Raw genomic sequence first — 25,311 nt, 5'->3', positions numbered from 1 at the left:
GTGGCATCAGTTGGTGTGCTGTGGGGGGGTTGCTATGCTGTACTATGGACCAGGCTTGTGTGGTGTAACATGGGGTGATGTGTTGTGGTACGAGAAGAGTCTGATGACTCTGGCAGAGTCTTCTAGTAGTTACGCTGCTCCACTGGGATGCAGACCCAAGGACATTAGAGCAATGTCGTTTGCCAAGATGAAGTGCCAGTGTGGTGGCTTCCTTATCTGCATTGGCTGCATCTCGTGAGAAAGTCGGGCTTCTGTGTCAGCCTGCAGCTAGTCTGTGGGCTAACCTGGCAACCACGGTTTTATGTCACAACAAAGTATATAAACCCAGGGCCACAGGCATCACCCATCCATCCCACTCTTTCCATCCATTATGGGGCAGAGTCAGGCACTGGACTGAAAATAAATTTTATCTGTTATTTTGCAGCTTTAAAATTTTGGAATATTTTACATTTCTGCTGTAAAACCAATCACAACTTGCATGCCAGTTCTGATAAAAGACAAGCATGGTTTTAACATATGCTCACGGGGCTTGGTGGTTGGGCATCTGCCTTCAGCCCAGGTCATGATCCCAGCGTCCTGGGATGGAACCCCACGTTAGGCTCCCTGCTCAGCGGGGAGCCTGCTTCTCCCTCTCCAGATCCCCCTGCTTGTGTTCCCTCTCTTGCTGTCTCTGTCAAATAAATAAGTAAAATCTTTAAAAAAAATACAATACAATACAATATGTCCATGGTGTCTGGGGTTTGTGGGTGCCGTGGCCTCAATTTGTGTCCCCTCAAGGTTCATTTCACCTCCAAGGTGATGTTGTTGGGGGGGTTTTGGGAGGGGATTAGGTCATGAGAGTGGAGCCCCATGAGTGGGATGAGTGGGGTCTGTTGGGTCTTTCACAGAGCTCCCTTGCTCCTTCCATGGTATGAGGATAAAATGAGAATTTACGCTCAAAAGAGGGTCCTTACCCAGCTGGCACCCTGGTCTCAGCCTTCCAGCCTCTGGAACTATGAGGAATAAACATTTTTATTTATAAGTCACCCAGTCCTTAGTACCTGATTATAGCAGCCAGGATGGACTAGGACAGTGGACTTCAAGACTAATTAGCCACCAGCATTGCTCCAGTATTCTCCCAGGGACTTCCAAGAGGGGCTAAACTTTTCCAAGGATCGTAGGTCCTGGACCCCTAATGATTTGTTTTATTTGCATATTTTCATAACATGAAACTTTCTCTTCTGGAGCACATTCAGGAACTCTGGTTAGAGAACGGCTTAGCCCCTAGCCTTTTGGTCTTAGTTCTCCTTTCCTCTGAGAGAGCAGTTCTTTTTTTTTTTTTTTTTTTTTAAGATTTTGTTTATTTATGTGACATAGAGACAGCCAGCGAGAGAGGGAACACAGCAGGCAAGTGAGAGAGGAAGAAGCAGGCTCCCAGCGGAGGAGCCCGATGTGGGACTCGATCCCGGCACGCCGGTATCACGCCCTGAGCCGAAGGCAGACGCTTTAACGACTGCGCTACCCAGGCGCCCCTGAGAGAGCAGTTCTTCTTGATAAAACCTATTTTGGGGGGCGCCTGGGTGGCTCAGTCCGTTAGGCATCCAACTCTTTGATTTCCGCTCAGGTCATGAATGGGCTCCACGCTCAGCGGGGAATCTGCTTGAGATTCCTTCTCTCCTTCTCCCTCTGCCCCTCCCACCCTGCTCTTTCAAGCGCACTCTCTCTCTCAAATAATTTTTTTTTAAAGCTGTCTCTGAGCATTATTTATTCAATGAACAGGTTCGTTGAAAGGCTAGTATTTTGTTTTGGTTTGGTTGGCTTTAGTTAAACAGCTCTAGATGTTTCCAAGGTAAATATTCTAAGTCTTTTGAGCAATTCCCCTGAGAGCAAGTGTTAAGAGAAGGAAATCCGTTACCCCTGGAAGACTGGGGCACAGAATGACAGCATGGTTTATTGGAAGCTAGTCTGCAGCAGAGGGATGGGGAGGGACAGGAGAGGAAAACCAAGAAGAGATAGGGGAGGTGAGATGGAGAGAAGAGGACGAGAGAGGAAGGTGGGGGAGACACACACACACACACACACACACACACACACAGCGAGATTGATTTAACTTTCCAATGCTCTTTATTTGTCCACCTGCTCTGTTCCCATTGCAATCACCAACAGACAACAGGTGATGATGCCGAACGTGGAAGGAGCCATAGCCTTCCTAGTTGCCCCCTGCCTCTACTTGTCAGCCCCTCAATCCTTTCTTCGCATGGCCTCTAGAATGATGCAAAGGGCTGGTGAAGTCTATTCTCCACCTTAATTTCTCATCCTCACTTCTCATCTTCATTTCTCATCATATCCCCGCCACTGCCCCTTCACCTTGAACTGTCCAAGTGCCAAACTTGATGGGAAGTATGAACAGCGTAAGGTGCCTGGGAGTGAGAGGCGGTGTGAGAGGTGAGAGGTGCACCTGGGTTCCCAGTGGGCTCCATGACCTCCCACATCTCTTCCCAAGGGACCTGGAGTCATGCTAATGGTTGGAGGGGGTGAGACCTTGCCCTCTAAAAAAGGAAGTCAGAGAGGAAATGTCATTTGCTTTCATTTCTTCCTGGTTGCCCTGAAGATCTTTAAGCAGATCCGTGTTCTGTGTCACTCACAGACGAAATTTCACACTGAGCCACATTTGTAACTAGAAGGAAAGTGTGTTTCCTACTGCAAGGTTCTCACTAAGCGCTCTACCAGGAACATTTAGAACATCCAGTTGGTGTCTACAAGTTTGTGGAGCTTTCTCATCATGGCTTTTCTGTGTTCGCTATGTTGAAATGCACACTGCTGGAAACGCTCCTGAGGGGAGTGGTCACCTCCGCCTTGACCGCGGTCCCTCCTCCAGCCGCGCTGCCCCTCACATCACAGAACACTTCTGCTCTGCCGTCTGCTTCATTTCCGTGAAGGTGGCCTGGGCTTTTTCTTTTATGGTATCCAAGTCCATGTTCTGCAGATTCTGTAAATGCCCAAGAATAGAATCCTTGTCTTCTTCCTCTTCTTGATCCTCATCTACCATTTTCCGGAGATCTTCGGGCAAGTCCACATCGTCTCCAGCCATCTGGATTTGGTTCTCGTCCATTTCACTCTATGCAAAACACAAATACAGAAGACATCAACCACTCTCAAACAACCAAGCCACCAAACAGATAGTCAAAGCTGCCGCAAAATCCTCCGTCGGGGATGAAGGGGGTGGATGGCGTGCTCGGCTGTCTCTCTCTGTGCAGAGCCTGGGCCTGGTGGCCATCGTGGAGGCTGGAGGTCCTGGTTGATGTGCCCCTCTTTCACTGTGCCTTGGGAGGGTCAGAACTTTCCACAACAGTGCTTCTCAGAGTGTGGTCCCTGGGCCCCGCAGCATTAGACATCTAGGAACACAGTAGAAAGACAAATCCTTGGGCCCCACACCAGACCAACCAAATCAGAAGCTCCTGGGCGGAGCTCAGCAATGTGGGTTTTAAGATCTGTCCCCATCCTGCCTGCCAGCAAAGCTGGAGAATCACACTGTGGACTCTGCTCAGGGCTGCTTTGCAAGCTGCGCAGTCTATGCGCCCCAGGCTGTGACTCAGTGGCCCTGGCCGATCCCACCCTGGAGGGTGTGGTCTGGACTCACAGCCACGGAGGGTGCTAGGTCACCATGGCAACTTCTGCTTAACCTTTGCCCCTTACCTCCCTTCTACTAGACAGGGGGCCCCATGAGGGCATAGAATCTTGGCAAATTCAACCGTACACACTCCGCCGCACCTGGAAGTGAGTCTGGCACATGGTGCTTGTTTATTAGGTGACTAGTCCGGGGCCTGGCTGCTACCCATCATCCTTCAGTGCTGCTGCTACCCATCATCCTTCAGTGCTGCCGCTACCGCCACAGTCTGCCCCCAACGTACTTCATTTTGCGGTCCCAAGAGTGACTGTTCCAGAATTTCGTGGTGCGTGCTGCCTGGTCTTAGACATTCCTTTACCCCTTTGGCTGCAGGGCCTTTGTTTCTTTTTCTTTTCTTTCTTTCTTTTTTTTTAAATTTTATTTATTTATTTGACAGAGAGAGATAGCCAGCGAGAGAGGGAACACAAGCAGGGGGAGTGGGAGAGGAAGAAGCAGGCTCCCAGCTGAGGAGCCTGATGTGGGGCTCGATCCCAGAACGCGGGATCACTCCCTGAGCCGAAGGCAGCCGCTTAACGACTGAGCCCCCCAGATGCCCCTGGGGCCTTTGTTTCTTAATAAGAGAGAAGAATCTAAAGAAGTTTCTCTGGGAGGGGCGCCTGAGTGGCTCAGTTGGTTAAGTATCCGGCTCTTGATTTTGGCTCAGGTCATGACCTGATGATCTCAGGGTTGTGTGATCGAGCCCCACATCAGGCTCCACACCCAGCTTAAGATCCTCTGTCTCCCGCTCCCTCTGCTCCTCCCTCCCCACTTCCTTTCTAAAAAAAAAAGGTTCACTGGGAAAGGTATGGGTAGTTTATATTCCCAGATGGCTATATCAGATGATTTCTGAGATCAGGTTGTAACAGGAGGCAAAAAGGGCTCCAGGGGCCCAGAAGATTACAGAGCATCAGAAAAGCAAAGGGTAGGAAAGATCTCAGCAGACCTTGGGGCTCACCCCCCTCAATGTGCTGTGACCAAAGTGCGTGAAAAGTCACAGAAAGATAAAGCGATCACTTAGTCTTAATCAGACCTTCATCGATTTGTTTTTAGAAAGATTTTGACACCTGCTGACTGCCGGGGAGGAGTTTAAGTCAACACCTACAGGAAAATACGAATTCCCCTTGCCTAGGTGCTGAGCAGAAATGGCTATAAGCAAACATCGGTCGTCTCTGGGACCAAAGAGCGAGTCAGGGTAAGGTGGACACTCCAGTCTCCACCTGTAAACCGTATCCCCCAATCCTTCTCCAGCTCTAGGGCCCTGTGGCTCCCCCCAGAGCTCCTTTTTTCTGTTGGTTCTCTGGGCAGAATAACAGCAAGCCTGGCTGCCGAGACGTGTGAGAGGTAGGATTCCATGAGGGGGAGACGTACCCCTTTGGGGGGGTACGATCCTCACACACGGCCTCCCTGAAGGCCCCTGGGAAGGGCCACAGTCCACCGCAGACCCCCGAGGGAGGGAAACCTCTCCCGCACTTGGCCAGGACTTGGCCCCTCAAAGTGCTTAATGGATTAATTAGTTCCTCCTCAAACTGTTGTGGGGATTAATTAGTTAGTTAATCCGCAGGGGCTCCCAGCCAATCCTCCATCTCTATTTATTTTTTATTTACCTACCCTAGAGGTTGCCTTTTTGCTGATCATCGTCTGGGCAATTTTGCAGGGAGGAGAGGAAAAGCAGGACGTCAGCCTGGCAATTCTCAGTTCCTGTCGATGCAGGACATCTCCTCTCTCTTACACATCCCAGAATAAATAATGATTTGAAAAGGTGTTCCTGGGAATTCTGGCACTCCCTCGCCGCCCCTCTGGTTGGTGATAAGAGCTCTGTGGATGTCCCCTGAGTCAAAACCAGAAGGAGTAGCCTGGAGGGACAGGCAGCTGGTGCTCAGAGTTGGGCCACTGCTGAGGACAGTGCTCCCCTGCCTCCCCTTCTCCTGGTGGGTCGGCGCCCTGCCTCTGGGGAAGCTTTGCAACGGGTTCTTCCTTCAAGGAGGAGTTTCAGGCTTATTTTCATCTCATTCCATTTGCCTGGGGAAGGGAGAGCGGTGGGGTTCCACTTTGCCTTACAACTCACCAAGGGGCTCTTGATTGGCACTTTTACCGAAGTGTGTCTCACAGTGGGGTCCCCAGGCCAGCAGCATCGGTGTCTCCTGGGACCTTGTTGGAAATGCACGTTCTCAGACCTCACCCCGACTTGCTGACTCAGAAGCTGGGAGGGTGGGCCCAGCCACCTTTGACTTTGCAAACCCTCCTGGGGTTTCTGGTGCGTGCTACAGTTTAAGAACCCCTGCTCCCCTTTTCCTGAAGACGGGACTGTAGCTGACTCACCTACAAGGCTCTGAACCCGGCAGTGTCTGGCAGGCAGACACGGACAGTAACCGTTCACTGAATGATTCGATGAGCCTGTCGTCAGGGACGGCAACAGCCTTAACAATCCTTAGATGTGCAGGTCTGCTTTGCTGGGAAGAGCTCTGTTGTCGTAGCTACGACTTACTCGCCACTCCCGCTGGGCCCGTGCACTGCGAGGTCGAGTGCAGGCTTCAGAATCATTGCCTGAGCGTGAAGGTGACCACCACCACTTGCACGCTGTGTGACGTTGGACATCTTACCTCTCTGAGCTTGATTTCCTTATCTATAAATTGGGATTCTATTATTTGCCTTAGAGTCACAGAGGATTAATCAGTGACACCTGCGTTGTTTGGGGTGCACTAAGAGTCAACTTCCAGACTAACCCTCCGTGGTGGGCCGGGCATTTGCGCTGGGCAATCGTGACTCCTGCGCGCGGTGGTCAGCCTGGTCAGAGGCCTTGCCCTCTCTGTCCCTTTACCTCTGGCCTAGAAATGGCCCCCACTTTCACTCCCCAGTCACGTTCCTGGCAGACTGGGCCTGTTTCCCTTTCGGCACTAGGGCCTCAGTTCTGGGAGACAGCCGAGCTACCAGGCTTCCCTGAGCTTTGTCAGACCCACGTGCATGTTTGTGGGACCCAGAGGACGAGAACTGCCAGAGGGCCCAGGCTCACGACCAGCCCTCCTTTGCCCCCCGCCTCTGGGTCTGTCCTTCCCTAGGAGCCTGAAGTGTAGAGACCCCTCCTGAGGCTTAGCAGGACTCGGGCCAGCAGCTCCCTGAGCTCTCAGGGGCACCGGCCTGGTGAAGAGGCCTGAACAGCCTCCCAAAACATTAGGCAGGGAATCCCGGGTCCTGGGCAGCCGGAGTGTGGTCTAAAAGGGGGTCGTGGGCACTGGACAGGCCTGTTCCTTTGGCCCTGTAGACTTTTCACCCCACATGAAGGGATGTAGCCCAAGGGACAGGGGAAATCCTCTAAAGCACAGGACCCAAGCCAGGGGGGCCATTGCTTCAGGTGATGACCCTGGAATCCACTGCCCTGGGCTGCAGCCTGTGCTGTGGGCACCTTACGACTAAGGGTAGGCCAACCAGGCAGGGCCCGCGAGCAGCTAGCGGACAGAATGCAGCCCTTCGGAGGGGCGCCTGGGTGGCACAGCAGTTAAGCATCTGCCTTCGGCTCAGGGTGTGATCCCGGCGTTATGGGATCAACCGCTATGAGCCTGCTTCTTCCTCTCCCACTCCCCCTGCTTGTGTTCCCTCTTTCGCTGGCTGTCTCTATCTCTGTCGAATAAATAAATAAAATCTTTAAAAAAAAAAAAAAAGAATGCAGCCCTTCAGGACCGAACCTGGGCCCGGCCTCTGTACCACTGGATCCTAACCCTGCGAGCCGGCCCCAGGTCCAGGACAGGCCAAGGGCGAGGGTCCTGTTTGTAAAAAGGGGTCTGGGCTTTTTACAGCCTTCTGCAGCTGACTCAGACCGTTCCCCTGCAGAGGTGGCGGGAGGCAAAGACCTGGGTTTGAGTCCCAGCTTTGTCATTCGTCCTCTGCATGACCTTTGGCAAGTCACCTTACACTTCCGATGCCCGGTGGAAGGGCCCTCGAAAGATTCCCGAGCAGATGGGAGGAGGTGTGCTGTGAGATGGTCTTGTAAGCTTCTAAGCCCTGGACAAGCGTGGCTGTGGTTATCCATATTTTTGAGAAAAAAGGGCAGCTCGCTGTCACCATCCCTGCTGAAAGGGTCCCTGAGATTAAGAAGACACAGTGACACAGAGTCACTGTGGGAGAGTATTGGCCCTTGAGAGAAAGATCCAAGACAGAGCAAGCCACGAAGAAGAATCAATGAAGTGTAGACGGTGGCCGGTGGCCCATGCGCAGCCTCGTCCGTTGGCCTCAGCAACCTCCCTGCCCACGGGACCTTGTTTGCAATCCACGCAGTGAGCGTCTCGTGCGCACTTTCTGCTGCCCATTGACAAGTCAGGCGGGGGAGGCCAGACATGTGAACCACGTCCACACATCAAGGAAAGGCGGTAATGCCTCAGCATACCCCCAGATTCAAGTGGAGTTACAGACGACCTGAATCAGCTCCGGGGAGGCGGGGAGGCGGGGAGGCTCAGCCCTGGGGAGCACGGGGTGAAAGAAGGGAGGCGAGAATGAGGGAGGGAGGGAGGTGAGCAGCATACAGTTAGGAGCCCAACAGCTGGCCTTTTTTCCTAGAGGCTCGGTCTGAGAGGTCTTCTCGTTTCCAGAAATCTTATCAATTTGGGATATTGTTTAATGCAGTTAAGAGCTAATTATTTTTATGCCGACTGACCAGAATCAGTTTTAATCTCTTGGTTTTTAACCAGATTTATAATCTTCATTACTAGCGCTGAATGCCCTGTTATTTAAATAGCCCCGCGCCCTGCTCTGCTCATTCCCTGTGACTGATTTCTGACCTTTCGCTGAAGGGTAAGCACGACCCTGGATTCCCACGGTCTGAGCCCTAGATTTTGATAAAGGGGCCTTCATCTTTTTTTTTTTTTAAGATTTTATTTATTTATTCGACAGGATAGAGACAGCCAGCGAGAGAGGGAACACAAGCAGGGGGAGTGGGAGAGGAAGAAGCAGGCTTATAGCGGAGGAACCCGATGTGGGGCTCGATCCCATAACGCCGGGATCACGCCCTGAGCCGAAGGCAGACGCTTAACCGCTGTGCCACCCAGACGCCCCAAAGGGGCCTTCATCTTGTACTCAAGTGAGACAGGTTGAACAACGATCCTATCTCAGATGGCTGTTTTGTCAAAAAGCTGAGCGTTCACCCCTTGTTAGAATCCTAGTCAGTCAAAGTTGGTGTGTCGCCAATACCGGCTTGTTGGATTGTAGGCAGATTTTATTTGGGTTTTGGTTTATTTTGTTTGGGTCTACACGCTACCAAACAGCTAGATTAATGGATTTCTTTGACTTTGACGAGTCGATGTAACATCGGATGTTTCCATGTTTGTGAGGACCAGTGGTCTTCACGGACCACCTCTCACTGTCCTAGGTGTGAGTAGGGGGCTGCGCTGGCTTCTAGGGAGAGTGACAGCCACCCCTGGTTCCTGTCCTGCGGGAACCTATGAGACGCGGGGACAGAGGGAGAGAGAAAAGAACACAGCCAGTCAACAACCCCCTTCACCGCAGGTAAAAGCGAGCCTGGCCTGCTTTGCCAAAGGTGAAGGGGTCTTCAGGCCAGAGCAGGAGCGAGGTAGGCTCCAATGGTCTGTGGCAGAGGCCCAGGCAATATAATTTTTTAAAAGCTTTCCAGGTGATTCTAGTGCCGAGCAGCACAGAGACCCTTGTCCGGGGCGTGCTCCCTGCGATGTCTGCTACACCACACTGTTCTCCCCCCACAGCTACTTGGACAGAGGGTGTGGATCTGACTTCTCTGGTTGAGAGCAGGCACACGTGTGAGGACCCAGAAGGAATGAGGGTTTCTAGATCCCAGCTGTGTACATCTCCCGCTTCTTTCCTTTGCAAAGGCGTTGCAGAAGGGCTCGAGAAGCTCGCGGAGGTCACTGTCCAAGCCTCTCATTTTACAGAGGTGGAAGCCGAGGTCCTGAGACTTGCATAAACGTCATTCAGCTTGTTGAGGAGGGAGCTGCCAGCACCGCTGCTGGGGCTAGCAGGAAAATATGGCCCGTGGGGTCAGATAGGCTTGGGGTCTTATCTTGCTTTGTTATTTACAGGGGGCGTGACCTTGGGAAGCCCCTCTTCGTCTCCCCCTCCCAGCCCGTGTTCTTATCTGTGAAGGGGAAATAATATCTCCTACCTTACGGGGCATTCGTGAGGATTCAGTGAGATTGCCCACGTGGCCGAGGACCACCACACCCGTGTCCCGGGGCTCTCTCTCCCCTTCCCGGGGTCTCCTCAGGACATTCAGTCCATGGCTCTTTGAGGGGTGGGAGTAGAAGGAGCAAACTGAACTGGGACAGGATGGGGAGGAGAAGGAAGGGAAGGCCCCTGACGCGGCCCCCGATGGCCTCCAGCCCTGCCACCAGAAACAGCTGCTCTGAGGTAGGGGGTTTCAGTGGCTGGGACCCCACTGGGCAGCCCCGGAGCTCCGAATCTGAAGGAGCCTGGCAAAGAAACAGCCACAGAATCAGATCTTTTTTTAAGAGACAACTTCTAAATTCTGTTCTAAGGGAGCTTTCGATGTGACACGTTTAAACACAACCCCACTGGTAGATTTTCTTCTACTTCGTCTTTATTCGAAATGAATGCTGCCCTTAATACAGCAGACAAACACCAGGTGTAACTAAATCATATAGCTCGGCAGGGGGCACAACATTATTTTTCAATGACTAACCTAGATTGACAATTCTGTTAATAGGATTAGGGCTCATTGTGGAACTGTTTTCTCTTATTAATTTGGCTTGACTTACATATACATTCTGAATTGGCTGGGAAGAGGAGCACATTTGTTTTTAGAAAGAATCTTGTGGCTTGACTTAAAACGTATTACTTCCTCTATTTGAAGAAATACGACATTTTAATAATATAAAGTCACCTTTGGACTTTGTATACACAGTTATAATCCAGACTTGTTCTCTTCGTGAACATTTATTTTAATGTGACTCTTAGAGCAGATAAATTCTTTCTGCTGTTTTCGATACTTTGCTTTGGGTGTATTTTTTTTTTTCCTTTTTCCCAGTGACATCCAACATTCAGCAAACACTTCGTGTGTGTGTGGACACACTTTCTACATGTCAGGCACTGTGCAAGTCACTGAAGACAAAGATGAACAACTCAGCCCCTTTGTTAAAGAGCACAGGTCCAGCCGGCGAGAATATTCACGGTGGTAAGATAACAGGAGACAGGCACTCCGGGATTATGGGAGCATGAGGGGTGGTGGGGAGAAGAGGATCACAGAAGGTTCTATGGGAAGTGGGACTAGACCGAGGTCTTCCAGGAAGAAAAGGGGCCACGGAGAGCGGAATGTAGGGAACAGAGCAGGAGAAAGTCCAGTCTGAGCAGGGGGTAGCAAGAGCTGAGCCTGGAAAATAGGAGCCACATCATGGCCTACAAGCCACGGGATTGGGACTTTATTCTCAGATGTTATCATAAACCTTTTTTTTTTTTTAAACAGGGGATAAATAGGATCAGATTTGCATTTTGGAAACCTCACTCTGCAATTTCGAGGGGAGCAAGACTCAAAGTGGAAAAGCCGCTGCTGAGCTGTTGTGGTGAGAGGTGAGGCAAGATGAGCCCTGCCCTTGGAGATGAGCTGAGAATTATGTAGGAGGTGACATGAGGGTGATGATTTACTGGATATGAGGCTGGAGGAGGAGGGAAGAGTCAAGGGTGACTTCTGGCTGCCCTGCCGGCCTTGGGAGGGGGGAGGGGACAGGTTGGGGTGGGGGTGGGCATCCCTAGAAATGGGGCCTGCAGGAGGGGCAGGTTTGGGGGAAAACGAGCCAGTCTGTTCTGGAGAAGAGCTATGAGGTGCCCAGGCGGAGGCCGACGCAACAGGAACCGTAGGGAGAAGAGGGGGGCTGTGGGTGTAGGTCTGAGAATCATCCACACGTGGGTGGCCGCTGAGAGTGACAGCGAGATGCACCCCCCCCCCGGGGGCAGGGAGAGTGTGCAGATTAAGTGGGAAAAGAGCAGACCTGCAATATTCCAAAATCTGGAGGCAGCACACCTGGGGAGGATAGGTCATTAGAAGACACGGGGGGGGGCAGTTTGGGGTGAATGAGACCCAGAAGCTGAGGAGAGAGGGGGCTTCGGGAGGGGGTCACCGGTCTTGGCATTGAGCAGGACTACCCAGCATCGGAAGGAGGAAGGTGTCAGGGGGCAGTGGGAGCAGGTCACTTCGGGAAAGTACCTAGAGAGCAGGTCTACTCCGAAAGTGCTATCTGCTTGTTTTCCTGGGGAGAGATCTGACCTTCTTTATAAAGGAGACACGGCGGAGACGGAACAGTGGAATCACAGGACAGGGGCTGATCCGTGGAACGAGACCCAATCCTAACTCGAGCATCTTGGATTCCTTTAGGCGCCTGAAGCCCTCTGAGCACCTGCGGTTCCAAAGCTGGAGGAAACCCACACTGCGTGGACATGCTTGGTTCCTAGATCCCTCGGATTATTGCATTTGCTCCCCGCCCTTAGTGGACTCCTTATGTGATTACTGCAATTAAAAGGGGTCATCCAAAGACACGGGCACAATAAACAGTGTTGTCATGAACAGTGAAGAATGAACTGGGAGAGGAGGCTTTTACTGTTCCCTAGAGGGCCGGGCCCAAATTGCTCCTTTCCCGAGTCCAAATTCCCTTCCCCCGGTCAGCAATCAGTGAAACTCTTTCACGGGGAACACCAGCCAAATGATTTCTTTAGAAAATACAGTTCTAATTCCAAAATGTGACGTAGTTATCCTCATTAGACCTGACAGCTCCCGGGAAGACATTTTCCTCAAATCTGCTCTCCGTTGGGCCTCGGTAAGGGGAAGGGCCCAGAACGGCCTCCTGCTGGTTGTCTGGTTGCCGCACCGGTGACCCCAGGGAATTGTGAATGAGGCACCCAGGGGGTCATCCCTCGTTAGCTGGAGGACACGGTGAATGTGTCCAGCTCCCCGTGGACTGCTAATACTATTAGTACGGCTGCTTACCCAATCGGCACTTTATAAGACAACAGAGGGCTTAGCAGTCTGCAAACCTCGAGGGGAGGGAAAGGTGGTTATGAGGAGCCCAGGAAGGGCCTGGTGACCATTTGCTTTCTGCCCAGCACTGTTTTCTTGGTGGACGGTTGTGTTCATTCTTGAGTCTACCATCCTGGATGCAGATACAGTTGAGAGAGGGTGTAGGGACAATGGGGCATAGAAAGTACTGGATGAAGAATCAGGAGCCTGGAGGTCCCATTGGCCCAGTAAGCTTCGTAACCTTGGGCAAGTCTTTTGATTTCAATGAGTTTTATGATTATGCACTGACATGCTTTTTTATATATATAAAAATAAGTTTAATAAAAGTAGAAAGACCATTCAGACGCTGGGAGCCGAATTCTCCGGGCAGCCCAGGAGCCCACCCCTGCCCCAGGAGGAGACCTCAGACAGGCGGGAGGAGGGGCAGTGGGCGTGCTCTTCAGATGACCCCGCCCATCCGAAGGTTATCGCTAATGGTTCATGACAATACGATTTGTCCTACCAATGTCTTTCGATGACCTTTTTTAATAGTCGCCAACCCTTACATTATGTTCCCAGGACTTATTTATCTTATACCTGGAAGTTTGTCCCCCTTGACCCCCTCCACCCATTTCACACATCCCCCCCACCTCTGGCAACCACCAGTCTCTTCTCTGTATCTGACTTCTTCTTCCTCTTTTTAAGATTCCACATACAAGTGAGATCATACAGCATCGTCTTTCTCTGACTTATTTCACTTAGGATGATACCCTCAAGGTCCATCTATGTTGTTGCAAATGGCAAGATTTCCTTTCTTTATGGCTGAATAATGCACACACACACCAGAATGGCCATTTTCAAAGGCAGTAATCAAATTAGTAATCAAATAAGTGAAGTAATCGAGATGTCAAGCCCCATGAAGAGGATAGGTAATGATTTGGGGATCTGTTGCCCCGTCTCCCGCCTAGCAGTTCCTGGCTGGCCTGGGCCTCCGTCACACCCCTCCCCCACTCCAGGGGTGTAGCACTGGCTGCCGGCCCCTCATTCCTTTCCCTGGGGTCTTTGGACATATGGCCATGGCCTTGAGCTTTCCCAATCACAGCGAGGGCCCTGGGCACGGCCTGACCTTCAGGGCCTCCTTGCTCCTTGGGGGAACATGGAGGAGATGAAGACCTACAAGTTCAAGTCCATTGTGGTTTTCGGATGGCATTCTAGGGATTCCACTGCGAGCATCCTTCTGCATAATCAAAGAAACACCTGAGAGTTACATACAGGTCCGTGTAGCCAGCAGCACGGGCCCCTCCAGGTAAGTTAGGTTGGTACAATATCACCATCAAAGCATGGCTTTCAAGGCCCAGGGAATGACAGTCCTCATAGTGGTCATTTCCCCAAAGTCCTCCCCTCTCAGGGCCAAATATTCCACTGCCTTCACCTCGTCCTTAGTTACTGGTGTTTCAAAATCCCCCTCCATCCTGCTTGCTGTGGAGACAGCCAACCCCGTTTGCTTTCTAGCTCTGTCCCGCACAGCATGGGAGGGTCCTGCTGCTCCAACACTCCCCTCCCTGCCTGTCCCCACCCGGCCTCTCACGGGCACGGCCACCTCCTGTTCTGTGACAGCTGCTTCTAGGAGGGCCCACCAGGCCCTTCCAGGCTCGCCAGCATGGCAACTGCTTTACAATACAATGCACAATCTGGCCCTTAGTGGCAGACAAATAGACTTCCAAAAAAAAAAAAAAAAAAAGATCACGACCAGACATTTATATCTGTTCCCACCATCACTGTCCCTGCTGCAACCCCGGTCCCCACAGAACTGAGAACAGCAGCCGGACCATTACTTCCCTGCCGTGCGCTCTGCGTCTAGGGAACACCAGGGGGCGCGAGGGACCCGATCCTGTCCCTGCCCTGCGGTGGCTGCTGGGCGCGCTGCACACAGAAGCCAGGACAGGAGTGGCCACTCTGCACGGACATGAAGCTGCCGGCCAGGGAAATGCCAAGCTGACCTTGGCCTGGGAAATGCTTCTGTCTCCCAGCGCCGCCTTCTAGGCCTGGGGGCTTTTGAAGACCCGCTGTGTCCAGAACTTAGACGAGGCAGGCGGGAGGGGAGGAGGCCACCTGTAACAGCCATGGGAGGCAGGGGGGTGCCCAGAGTACCCAAGGGTGGGGCTGGACTTCACGGGCAAGGTGCTGCGGTGAGGCTGGGCCGTTAGCCACGTTTGCTGGTAAGGGACAAAGTGGAATGGGAGCCCGTTGATTTTTTATGATATACTTTCTATTAATTACCATTTTGTGGATTGTGTAATTGGGTTAGAATTTCCCCGTTTCGTACGTGCTGTATGAAAAGCGGGTAATTGTACTGTTAGTATTTTTACTATTCACACCACAGGCCAATCCTGGAAGCACCATGTAGAATCAGTCCATTTTTATGACATGCAGCCATAATATAGAAGAACGCCAGGGAGGCCTCTGCCTGAAAGCCAAGTGCACCGAGGGATCAAGGGCAGCATGCTTTCAAGCGATATTCGCATCTATTTCTCTGGCTTGTGTTTGGAAGTTCGCAGTGGCTTCCGGGGCTGGGCCGAAGCTGGCAGATGACCCAGGAGCGGGAGAAGCCGTGGGTCTGCTGGGTTTCGGGCTGGGAGTCTGCACCAGGTCACTGAAACCCTGAGCAGTACAGGTTGTCCCGAAAGTCTTCCTGCAGGTTGAAGCCACAGAGAGCTCAAAACTGCACTCAAACTTTTGGGACACCTCGAACACGGAGTAGAAACTGCAGAGACCTCGGGGCCAGAGGGAGCAGCGTTCAATCCTTTCATGAGGAAGTCATGCTTTTTCATGGTTGAGAAGCTTACGCTCCCATCCTGGGTCTATCAGTCGGTGGCTGTGGGTTTTTGCAAAGCTCCCTAACCCTTCAGGCTGCTGTTTCCTCGCATCTAAAAAGAGTCAATGGCATTAGGTTCTTAGATGAACTCAAAGTTCTTTTTCAGGGTCCAGGAAAAAATCAGGTGAGGCCCTCACATGCATTAGACATTTGAAGCCGCTATGGGGAGAAGGGCTGGTGAGCCTTGGGAACTCATGCGATGAGAGATACGGGCTCCACTGTTAACAATCTGTTGGTTTTTCCACGGTCCCTCCACCGCACCCCCAGCTGGCTTTAGGGAGCCTTATCCTACACAGACATACTCCCTGTCCCTCCCCTGGTCCTCTCCCGGCAGCGCCTGAATGTGCACATTTCGTGGCTATAATTCTTTCCTCTTTTTATAGCTTCTGTTGGAAAGGCTCTAGTCCCAAAGGATAGCTTGACTCTGAGATTTGGGGATTCTTTTTACTCTGAAGACCATCAAAGCCCTACTGTTGAGCCTTGAGGGGTTCACCCCGGGGGCTCTGGAAAGGAGCAGGACCATGGGGCCCTCATTAAAGAGAAAACAATCAAAACCTCAGGTTCTTGACCTCGAGTTGCTGCCTTGTTGACCCAGATTGGTGTGTTAACTCAAGATCTTCGAGATCCCTGGTGGTTATTATGAAGAAAGAAGACTTCTGGGCATAGAGAGAACCATGGGGAAACTGAGGCTCAGACATATTAAAGAGCCATCTGAGGTTGCACCAGGATTGAAACCCAGTTCTCCTAAAGACAGCTGGTACCATCCCAGGGAGCTTCAGGGAATCTGCCAGACGATGGGAGTGGAGGGGACCGTGTCCCAAGAGCCCAGTGGGAAAAGGCATTAAACCAGATTAAGGGAGGCAAAAAGCAAAGCCCTTCTTTTCAAAATTCATGGGTTGCAATGAAAATGTTTACATTTGGCTGTGAGTTTTCCTCTCCTCTCTGAGAGCAGAACCCAGTTCCTGGGGCATCTTAGCGGGGGGTCTTTCCCATAAGTTGGGGCTATTGAACTCTTCGGTGACGTCAGCACTGACTTTGCAGGGACAGTGGGTCTGGCTCCCTTTGTTTAATGCTTGTAGCTTCTGAAGTCCGCAGGGGACCCACAGGAGCAGAGCTTCGGAGCCCCAGCATCACACGTCAACACCTCCTCTTCCCATCAGTAAACCAACTGCCTGGCCAGAGCCTATGGGTGTTGGCTCTCTCCGCCAGCACTGAGATGGGTTGATGGATGATGCTGGGGCTTGGCCATCACAACAGCGTCCCCACCAAGAAGGAACGGATCGCTCCTTTGAAATACAGGCAGAGTAGGTGGGAGTGAAGACCTCGGGCTCTGCCCTTCCTGGCCTTTGGCAGGAGGGACTTACTTTCTCTACTCCTCAGCTTCCTCTACCATCTAGCGGAGGTGATGATAGAATACCGGAGAGGACTGTTGGGAAGGATTCAATGCATTGCTATGACCAAAGCCCTTCGAACAGTGCCTGGTGCGTGATACTAAATGCCAGCTATGATTACTTCCTCCTTGTGCAGTTACACATAGAAGTTCTATGGGCTTTACAGAAATGTACATTAAAATGTCACTTACAAGTATTAACTCCATTTTGTTGAGAGAAAATGGAAGTTCATAGAGGTTAAATGACTGGAATCTAGTTTTTATGAACTAGCCCAATGTTCTTTTCACTACATCAAATGCTTCAATTAAGATTAAGACAAATACATGTGTGTCTATGTGTGTGCACGTGTGCATGCATGTATGCATGTGGGGGGTGTGTACGCATGTATGCATGTATGTGTATGTGTGAGTGTGTGTGGGGTGTGTACGTGTGTGCATGTGGGTGTGTGTGCATGTGGTGTGTGTACGTGTGTGCATGTGGGGCACGTGTATGTGTGAGTGCATGTGTATGTGTGAGTGCATGTGGGGTATGTGTGTATGCATGTGTGCATGTATGTGTGTGCATGTGGTGTGTGTGCATGCACGCATGTGGTGTATGTATGTGTGCATGTATGTGTATGTGTGTGTGCATGTGGTGTGTGTGTGTGTGTGTTTTCATGAGTGTGACCCTTTGCTGATAATCAAACATTCCCCGTTTTCTATGATGTAAGAAATCGAACAGGCTGTTACTGTGTTAAGAGCGCCTCACCTTCGGGAGTCTGTACTTTTCCCGGAGGTGAACTCGGAGGCACGCCCTCTCTGCCTTCTTTTGTGTAAATGCAGCATCTCTTTCCATCCTAAAAGCAAAAGAAGAGAATAAAGGATCGAAGGACTTAGAGAGCTCAGGACATTCCAACCCCCGCACAGAGGAGCCAGACGCTGGGATACACTGTCCTAGGTCCCCAAACACCTGCCTCTCTGTCATTCTCCTGTCGTAACTCAAGGCAGACCCCTGAAGTCCAGGACAGCTGGGTTCTGGGAATCTCCTTAGGGTGCAGCGCGGAGAGGGGCAGCGTGGCTGTTCCCAGTATAGAGTTGACCTCACGGGGTCGCTCTACTTGGGACCTGGGACCACAAACATCAGAATCACCTGGGTGCTGGGTAAGAAGCTGCCTGGGTCTGATCTCAGAATGACTCATCAGAATCCCTGGGGGCAGCTGAGCGGAAGCTATGTTTTTAACAAGTTTCCTGAATGACTCTTAATCCAGTGAAAACAGGGTCATAGCGTCCAGGGCTGGGGGGCCCTTAGAGGCACATGGTATTTAGGGATGTATCTAGAAAACTGTTTCCCTTCATCGTCACCCCTCCAGGCCCTAATTTTGGTACAGTGTTCCGTTCCCTGTTTGGAAGGAGGTATCCCCAACAAGGTAGGGTGGCTTTCCATGATGTTCTGGGGATGAGCTAATTGGACTCCGGACTAGGCAGGGTTGAAATGGACTCCCTTGCTCACGGTGACCGAGGTGGGAGCAGACACCCTTGGGGATGTCTGCAAAGCTCCCAGGAACTGCCTCCGCTCCCAGCTGCCCACAGAGGTGCGTTACGAAGGGCTACACTTATACACGTGGCCCTGCCCTCTGGCTATATTGGACTGGCCCCAGCTGGGCAAATGAAATCCTTTCTCTGGGAGTTTGGGACTGGGACCGAGAAAGACAGACATTCACTGGAACAAGTGAATTTAGAGGCCATGGGCTCCATGTCCCCAGGGACCTCGTGGTCTGGGTGTCATGGCGAGGAAAGGTGACAGCGGAGAGGCAGGGACAAAGCAGCCATACTGGGGACAGGAGCCATGGCAAGAGCCAAGATGGTGCTCACGGCTGGCTTCCCACATTACTCTGGTTCCTAGGTTAGGCCCATGTGAGGCCTGCTGGGGTTTCTTTCTTTCTTTTTTTTTTTATACTTAAATTATTTATTTATTGAGAGAGAGAGTGAGCTGGTGTAGGGGAGGGGCAAAGGGAGAGAAATAATCTCAAGCAAACTCTGAGCTCAGCATGGATCCTGATGCAGGACTGGATCTCACGACCTGAGATCAGGACCTGAACCAAAATCCAGAGCCGGGCCCTTACCCAACTGAGCCAGCCCCAGGCGTCCGGCCTGGTAGGGTTTCTGCTGAGGGGTTTGGCGAAGCATCTTTGCGTGAAACATTATTCGCATTAAAATAAATTCCATTTTCATTTTCAGGCGGCTAAGCTTGTTTCTGTTTCTTAACTTCACGTTTTGAAATCCTCTCCACCACCACACAGAAGGCTGCCTGAAGGAGGGGCTGATGTGAAGTGATCAGATGAAACCACTGCCCACGGGGCCCTGAGCACAGGCCTTCCCTGAGCCACCGCGCCCCAGCCTCCCAGAGGTCAGGCCCAGAGCAGGCCCCAGACAACACCGGCGTCCACCTTCCGGCTTTCGGGAGCGAGACAGAGTAAGTGACTTGCGGAAGACATCAGTGACCCAGGGCTTGGGCAGAAGCAGAGCTTTTTCCCCCAATAGTTTGCTATGAACAATGTTAAACATACAGAGAAATTGTAAGAATTTTATAGTGAAACCCACATACTCACCATCTGGCTTCTACAATTAGCATCTTACTATGCACGTTTTATCACATACCTATCTTCCTCTCTATCCATGCATTCGTCCATCTCCTCCTTGGAAGCATTTCAAAGTTGTAGACACCCAGACTCTTTCCCCCAAACACATCGGCACGTACGCCATTCACTACAGTGACGTACTTGTTGGCGGTTCCTTTCTTTTCTTTTGCAGTAAAATCTGTGCACAGTTATGTGCACAGAGCTTCCGTGTACTGGGCGGGTTAATTTTATGTGGCGACTTGACTGGGACACAGGGTGCCCAGATTAAACATGATTTCTGGGTGTGTCTGCGAGGGTGTTTCCAAATGAGATTAGCTCTTGAATTGATGGACTGAGTAGAGCAGATTGCCCTCCTCGGTGTGGGCGGACAGCATCCAATCCACTGAGGGCTTGACTGAAAAGAAAAGGCAGAGGGGAAGGGGGAATTCTCTCTCTCTTTGCCTGTCTGCTGGAGCTGAGATCTCAATCTTCTCCTGCCCTTAACTAGGACTTGCCCCCATCAGCCTTCAGTTGAGAACGACACCAGAGACTTTCCTGGGCCTCCAGCTTGCAGACAACAGATGGGGAAACTTTTCAGACTCCATAATCACATGAGCCAATCCTTACAATCAATCTCCCATACCCATATATACCTATACACATATGCCCATACGCATGTCTGTTTCTCCCACTGGTTCCGTTTCTGTGTATAACCCAAACCCCCATGAAGATATGAAAAACATTACTATCACCTGAGAAACTTCTCTCATCTCCATGCCCCGTTAATACCTGCTTCCCAGTCATTGTCCTTTATCCACCATAGAGTGGTTGTGCCTGTTCTAGAACGTTCTAAAAATGGAACCCTATACTACACATTCTTCTGTATAAGGCCTCTTTTATTCAGCATAGAAGAACTTTTGAGATTTATCGAGGTGGTGTTATTTATCAGTGGTTTGTTCCTTTTTATTACTGAGTGCATTGTCCTGTATGAATATGTCCTGCTTGTTTATTCATTCTCCCGTGGATGGACTTGGACTATTTCCCATTCAGGGCCACCGTCAATGAAGTGGCTATGAACATTTTTGTCCAAGTCTTTCTGTGGGCATACGTGTTCGGTTCTCTGAGGTAGATATCGAGGCACGGCACTACTGAGTTGCAGGGTAATTTGGTTGAGTCAGTTTACTTTTATTAGAAACTGCCTGACTTTTTCCCAAGTGGCCGTACCATCTCATGCCTCATCAAATGGAATAAAAGTTCTAAATTGTTCCACATTTTGGCCAACATTTGGTATTGTGTCCTTTTAATTTTAGCCATTCTGGTGTGTGTAGCGGTACCTTAGCCTGATTTTAATTTTCTTTTCCATCACGACTAATGATATCAGATGGGTTTTTTTCATGTACTAATTGGCTGTTTGTTATCTTTATGAAGTATTTGTTCAACGCTTTTTGCCCTTTTTTTTTTTGCTTTTATTATTGAGTTGTAGAAATTCTTTATGTATTCTAGAACCCAGTCCTTTGTCAGGTATATTTTGCAAATATTTTCTCTCAGTCTGTGACTTTCTTATAAATATTCTCTTAATGGTGTCTTTTGATGTACAAGAATTTTCGACTTTGATAAAGTCTACATTATTTTAAAATTTTATGGTTATTGCTTTCACAGTCATGTTTAAGAAATCTTTGCTTACAAAAAAAATTTTAAAAATTAAATTAAAAAAAATCTTTGCTTGCAAAGATATTGTTTTTTTTCCTAAATGCTTTGTAATTTTAGCTTTTATGTTCAGTTCTGTGATGCATATCAAAGTTGAAGTAACAAATGATTCTTAGCAATTATACCATAATTAAGGTAAAGGGACATTTTACTATTATTGAGAGAAATGGAGGGATAAACGGACTTTGTTGCCTTCTAGGTGATGAAGGTATTGAAAACTCAAGCAACAAACTGAAAGTCATGCCTCTTCCCAGAGGGAAGCAGGCTGACCCCATTGCTCTGCTGCTATTTCTTACATTGGGTGACCAAGTTGGTAACACACACACACACGCACACACACAGAGCCAGGTAGCTGGCAAATAACCCAACCCACTGATTGACAGCACCATTTGGGCATTCGGACCTTTGATCTGTCCGGATATAAACTTAGGGGAAACTAGGACATGAGTTCATCAAACAGATGCCATATCCGTGGCCAGATTTATAGCTTGGACTTCTTATGTGATATTTTACGCAATCAGATGCATAGTCTAAATTTCTGGCCAGCTTCTTTTTACTCACCCACTTGAGCTGAGAACATTTGGTGCTATTGTTCTGCTTCTGTTTCTTCATTATACTTGTTTTTTGTTTGCTCGTTTACGAGCCAGAGGCCAGACTAGCCGATATGCGAGGGATGCTCTTTCTTTTGCCTGAGTTTTATCTTAGCACCAACATCATGTTTGGAGTTGTATTTATTTTTTTTAACTGACTTTAATTGACCGCAGAGCCAAGAGTACCACATTCTAGGTAGTTTATAAGCTACAACTTCTTTCAGAAAAAATACAATAAAGTTTCCATTAAATGTAAGCCTTTGTACTTTCTTAGTTTCCTCCAGGTCATTAACCTTTCACCTATAATCATCTTAGCAATAGGACTTAGGCCACTCTTATGTAATTGATCATTAGCAAAAGAGCCATGATGGCAAAAAGAAATACTCTCAAATGAGAAATACTTAATTTTTTTAAAGTAGGCGCCATGCCCAAAGTGGGGCTTGAACTCAAAACCCCGAGATCAAGAGTCACATGCTCTACCAACGGAGTCAGCCAGGTGCCCCAAGAAATACTTAAAAAAAAAAAAAAAAAAGATGAACATTTAACCTCAAGATTGAGGCTTCAATTCTTCATTGTTATGAAAAGACTCTTAAATTATGCGACCTTAAAATCTAAAAAATTACATAGAGATTATACTTAAAGGTCAGTGTGCACAGCAGTGGAAAATTGTGAGTGCTTTTCACATTCCATAATGCCCAACTAAAATGTTACTAATGTTTTATTTTTATTTTACACAGTCAGGAGAATGTCCTTATGTAGCTAGGAGAATGTCCTTATTTTTTGGAGGTACATGGCTCAAGTATTTGGGGTGGAGCATCATGATGTCTTTACTTTCACTTTACAATTTACTTCAAAAATGCTTCCATCTATCTATCTATCTATCTATCTATCTATCCATCTATCATCTATCATCTATCTATCTATCTGTCTGTCTATCTGGCCATCCATCCGTCCAACTAATCATCTATAAGCAAATACAACAAAATGTTAACTGTGACTTTATTCATAGGTTTATATGGGTGTTCATTATACTGTTCTACTTTTCTGTACCTTTAAAATTTCCATAAGAAACAGCCTACAAATTTATTCACAGTTTTTATGAAGCCGAGTCTTATGACCTAATCCTCTTGTTGTGCTTTCTAGGGTTTTCTTTCACACACGTAAGAGAAAAAAGATTGCACCATGCGCGCTTCGAGGCCCTCTTCCAGGTACAAAATCTGAATTCTTCCATTTGGAGGCTTTCTATGTGCTAGAAGGGTGAGCTTGGGGAAGACCGTAGAGAAAGGCACACCCTCGTTCATCTGAACATTTCAATTGAGGTTAAGTGCAATGAACCCAGACCAGAAAAAGTGTTAAGCCGCTTTCAGAACGACAGATAGATTCAGTCATTCTGTCCCACCGCCATCCCGACGAGCAGGACATGGGACCTGCCGCGGCACAACACACGTTCCCAAGGTCAGAGGCAAACGGCACGAGAACACGCATCTAAAGAGCAAAGCGCACGAGGCCGGGCAGCCGAGGAAGGTGCGGCCAGAATTCGCCTCTCGTGGCTCTGAGAGGGGGAGGGGGCCGCGGGTACTCACTTCTCCTCAATCACTTGCTTCTGGTACTCCTCATACTCCTCTCTGGTCATCCCTTGGGCTGCTGCTGGATCCGATGTTCCCCCTTCCTCCTTCTTTTCTTCAGACCCGCCGCCGAATCCGAAATTCTTTACCTGGTTACTTATCATAGTTTTCATAAAGAAAGCCATGGTTTCTGCCCCCAGGAGAAATAAAACCCAAACTCAGACAAAACGTGAAGAAGAGAGAGGGAAAAAAGACGAAATCTCCAAACAGCCTCAACGACAGCGACGTGCTTAAGAGCAAAGGACTTTGCACGGCCTCGTCTGCTCAAGGGCACGATGGTAGAGAAGAGGGGTTTGCCGGCTGTAAGCCGGATTAGAGAGATAAACTCCTGCATGTGGGGAGGCAGATGGTTCCGATTACCAAGGCAAACAATCAGAGACAACCGCCTGCTTTCTGAATTAATACACTAAGCTAATTTCAGAGGCAAAAAGCCCTCACATTATCTACTCCTCTCCCTACCCATTTCTGAATTTGAAATTATAAGCACAGCAGGGCTCCATCAAGAGTCCCGTTTTGATTAATCAGAGCGGACTACCTGCCTGCCATGGAATGTGCAAATTCCAGCCCCTGAGCACAAAAGCCCACTGAAAACGGAGCCCGGGGAGACTCAAAACCCAAAATGCTTCGGTAAGCAAAAATAATCCTTTGATCCAACATTTTATCTCATCGGACTCTTAAGTACTACGCAAGGATTTGCCTTTTGGTGTGTGTTGAGTTCTGCACTGCTTCCGTGGCTCCCGTGGCCCATACACCAATCCTCACCCGAGGCAAGTCTGAACGGCAAGCCCGCGGGCCCTTCACTTAGATCTGGAAGGCTGCCTTAGTCTTCTCCTGCACGGACGTGTTACATCTCTGCTTGGAAATGGCGCACCACTTTCCATGCTCGCACCCAGAAGGTAAGCCCATTGTGAGCTAAATCATGCACCTGCAACAGGGTCACCTTCCCCCCACATTCGGTCCACTTCCTGGGGGCTCTGTTCGCGCTCACTGGTGTACTCCCATCAAACTTTTGACAATGTTGTCGAACACGCAGCAGATTTTCAGTGGCCCTGGTTTTCTTCAGGTCAGGGGAGGAATTGAGTATGGCTAAGACTTTAATCTGTTAGTATCTTTCTAATTAAAGCACTCCAGGAGGGGGTGGGGCGGAGACAGAGATGTAGGCTCATTGGAACCTGTGCTTGTGATTTTGTCTGTCGTCGGGAGCCCTCTCGGGAAATGCGTCCCTCAAGTCATACACAACTGTGTAATGGTTAATAATTCCCTTTTACTAACCTATTGAAAGATGTTGCTAAAATGATCTCAACGGGAAAGACTGCAGAGGTTGAGGATGAGATAGGAACTGCACCCAGGGCTCCCACTGAGAACGCGCATTCACACGGGCTCCACTTTCACTTTTAATGGCACGGCTGGGAACCTAATGTGTTCGGACCATTGGCTCTACACTTCCATTTCTTTCTCTTTCTTTCTTTTTCTTTTCCTTTCTTTTCGTTTTAAAAGGTTTTATTTATTAGAGAGAGAGGCAGCGAGAGAGGGAACACAAGCAGGGGGAGTGGGAGAGGAAGAAGCAGGCTTCCCGCTGAGCAGGGAGCCCGATGCTGGCTCGATCCCAGGACCCTGGGATCATGACCTGAGCCAAAAGCAGACACTTAACGACTAAGCCACCCAGGCGCCCCTCTCCACTTGCATTTCTAACCCACTATGTCTCCTCTCCTCATCGCACTGAGGGGTGTCACAGAGCCCTTCAGCTGACGGGGTAAAAGCCACAGCCTGGGATTCTGTGTTTTATTGGCTCAGATCAGCCTGACTCTTCATCAGAAAACACTGCAGTGTTTCATGAGACTAAAAACCACTTTTATTTCCCCAAGAAAAAGACGATCTGCTGAAGATGGGTCCTATGTCATAGTGTTGGTCCGAAAGTG

At 49.7% G+C, this 25,311-nt stretch overlaps 1 protein-coding gene across 1 annotated transcript; it reads right to left on the bottom strand.

Moving 5' to 3' along the window:
- Nucleotides 1-2,841: 2,841 nt before the first annotated feature.
- On the bottom strand, nt 2,842-24,722 carry CPLX4 (complexin 4). The gene is made up of 3 exons (XM_026496405.4): nt 23,351-24,722; nt 17,622-17,709; nt 2,842-3,097 (listed from the first exon to the last, which is right to left on the bottom strand). The coding sequence occupies exons 1-3, from the start codon at nt 23,515-23,517 to the stop codon at nt 2,870-2,872; spliced, it is 483 nt and encodes a 160-aa protein (XP_026352190.1). The 5' UTR covers nt 23,518-24,722; the 3' UTR covers nt 2,842-2,869.
- Nucleotides 24,723-25,311: the final 589 nt, after the last annotated feature.

The sequence above is a fragment of the Ursus arctos genome, unplaced genomic scaffold (genome assembly GCF_023065955.2).
Source record: "Ursus arctos isolate Adak ecotype North America unplaced genomic scaffold, UrsArc2.0 scaffold_17, whole genome shotgun sequence".
Lineage (NCBI taxonomy): Eukaryota > Metazoa > Chordata > Mammalia > Carnivora > Ursidae > Ursus > Ursus arctos.
This window is presented reverse-complemented; position numbering and strand designations above follow the sequence as displayed.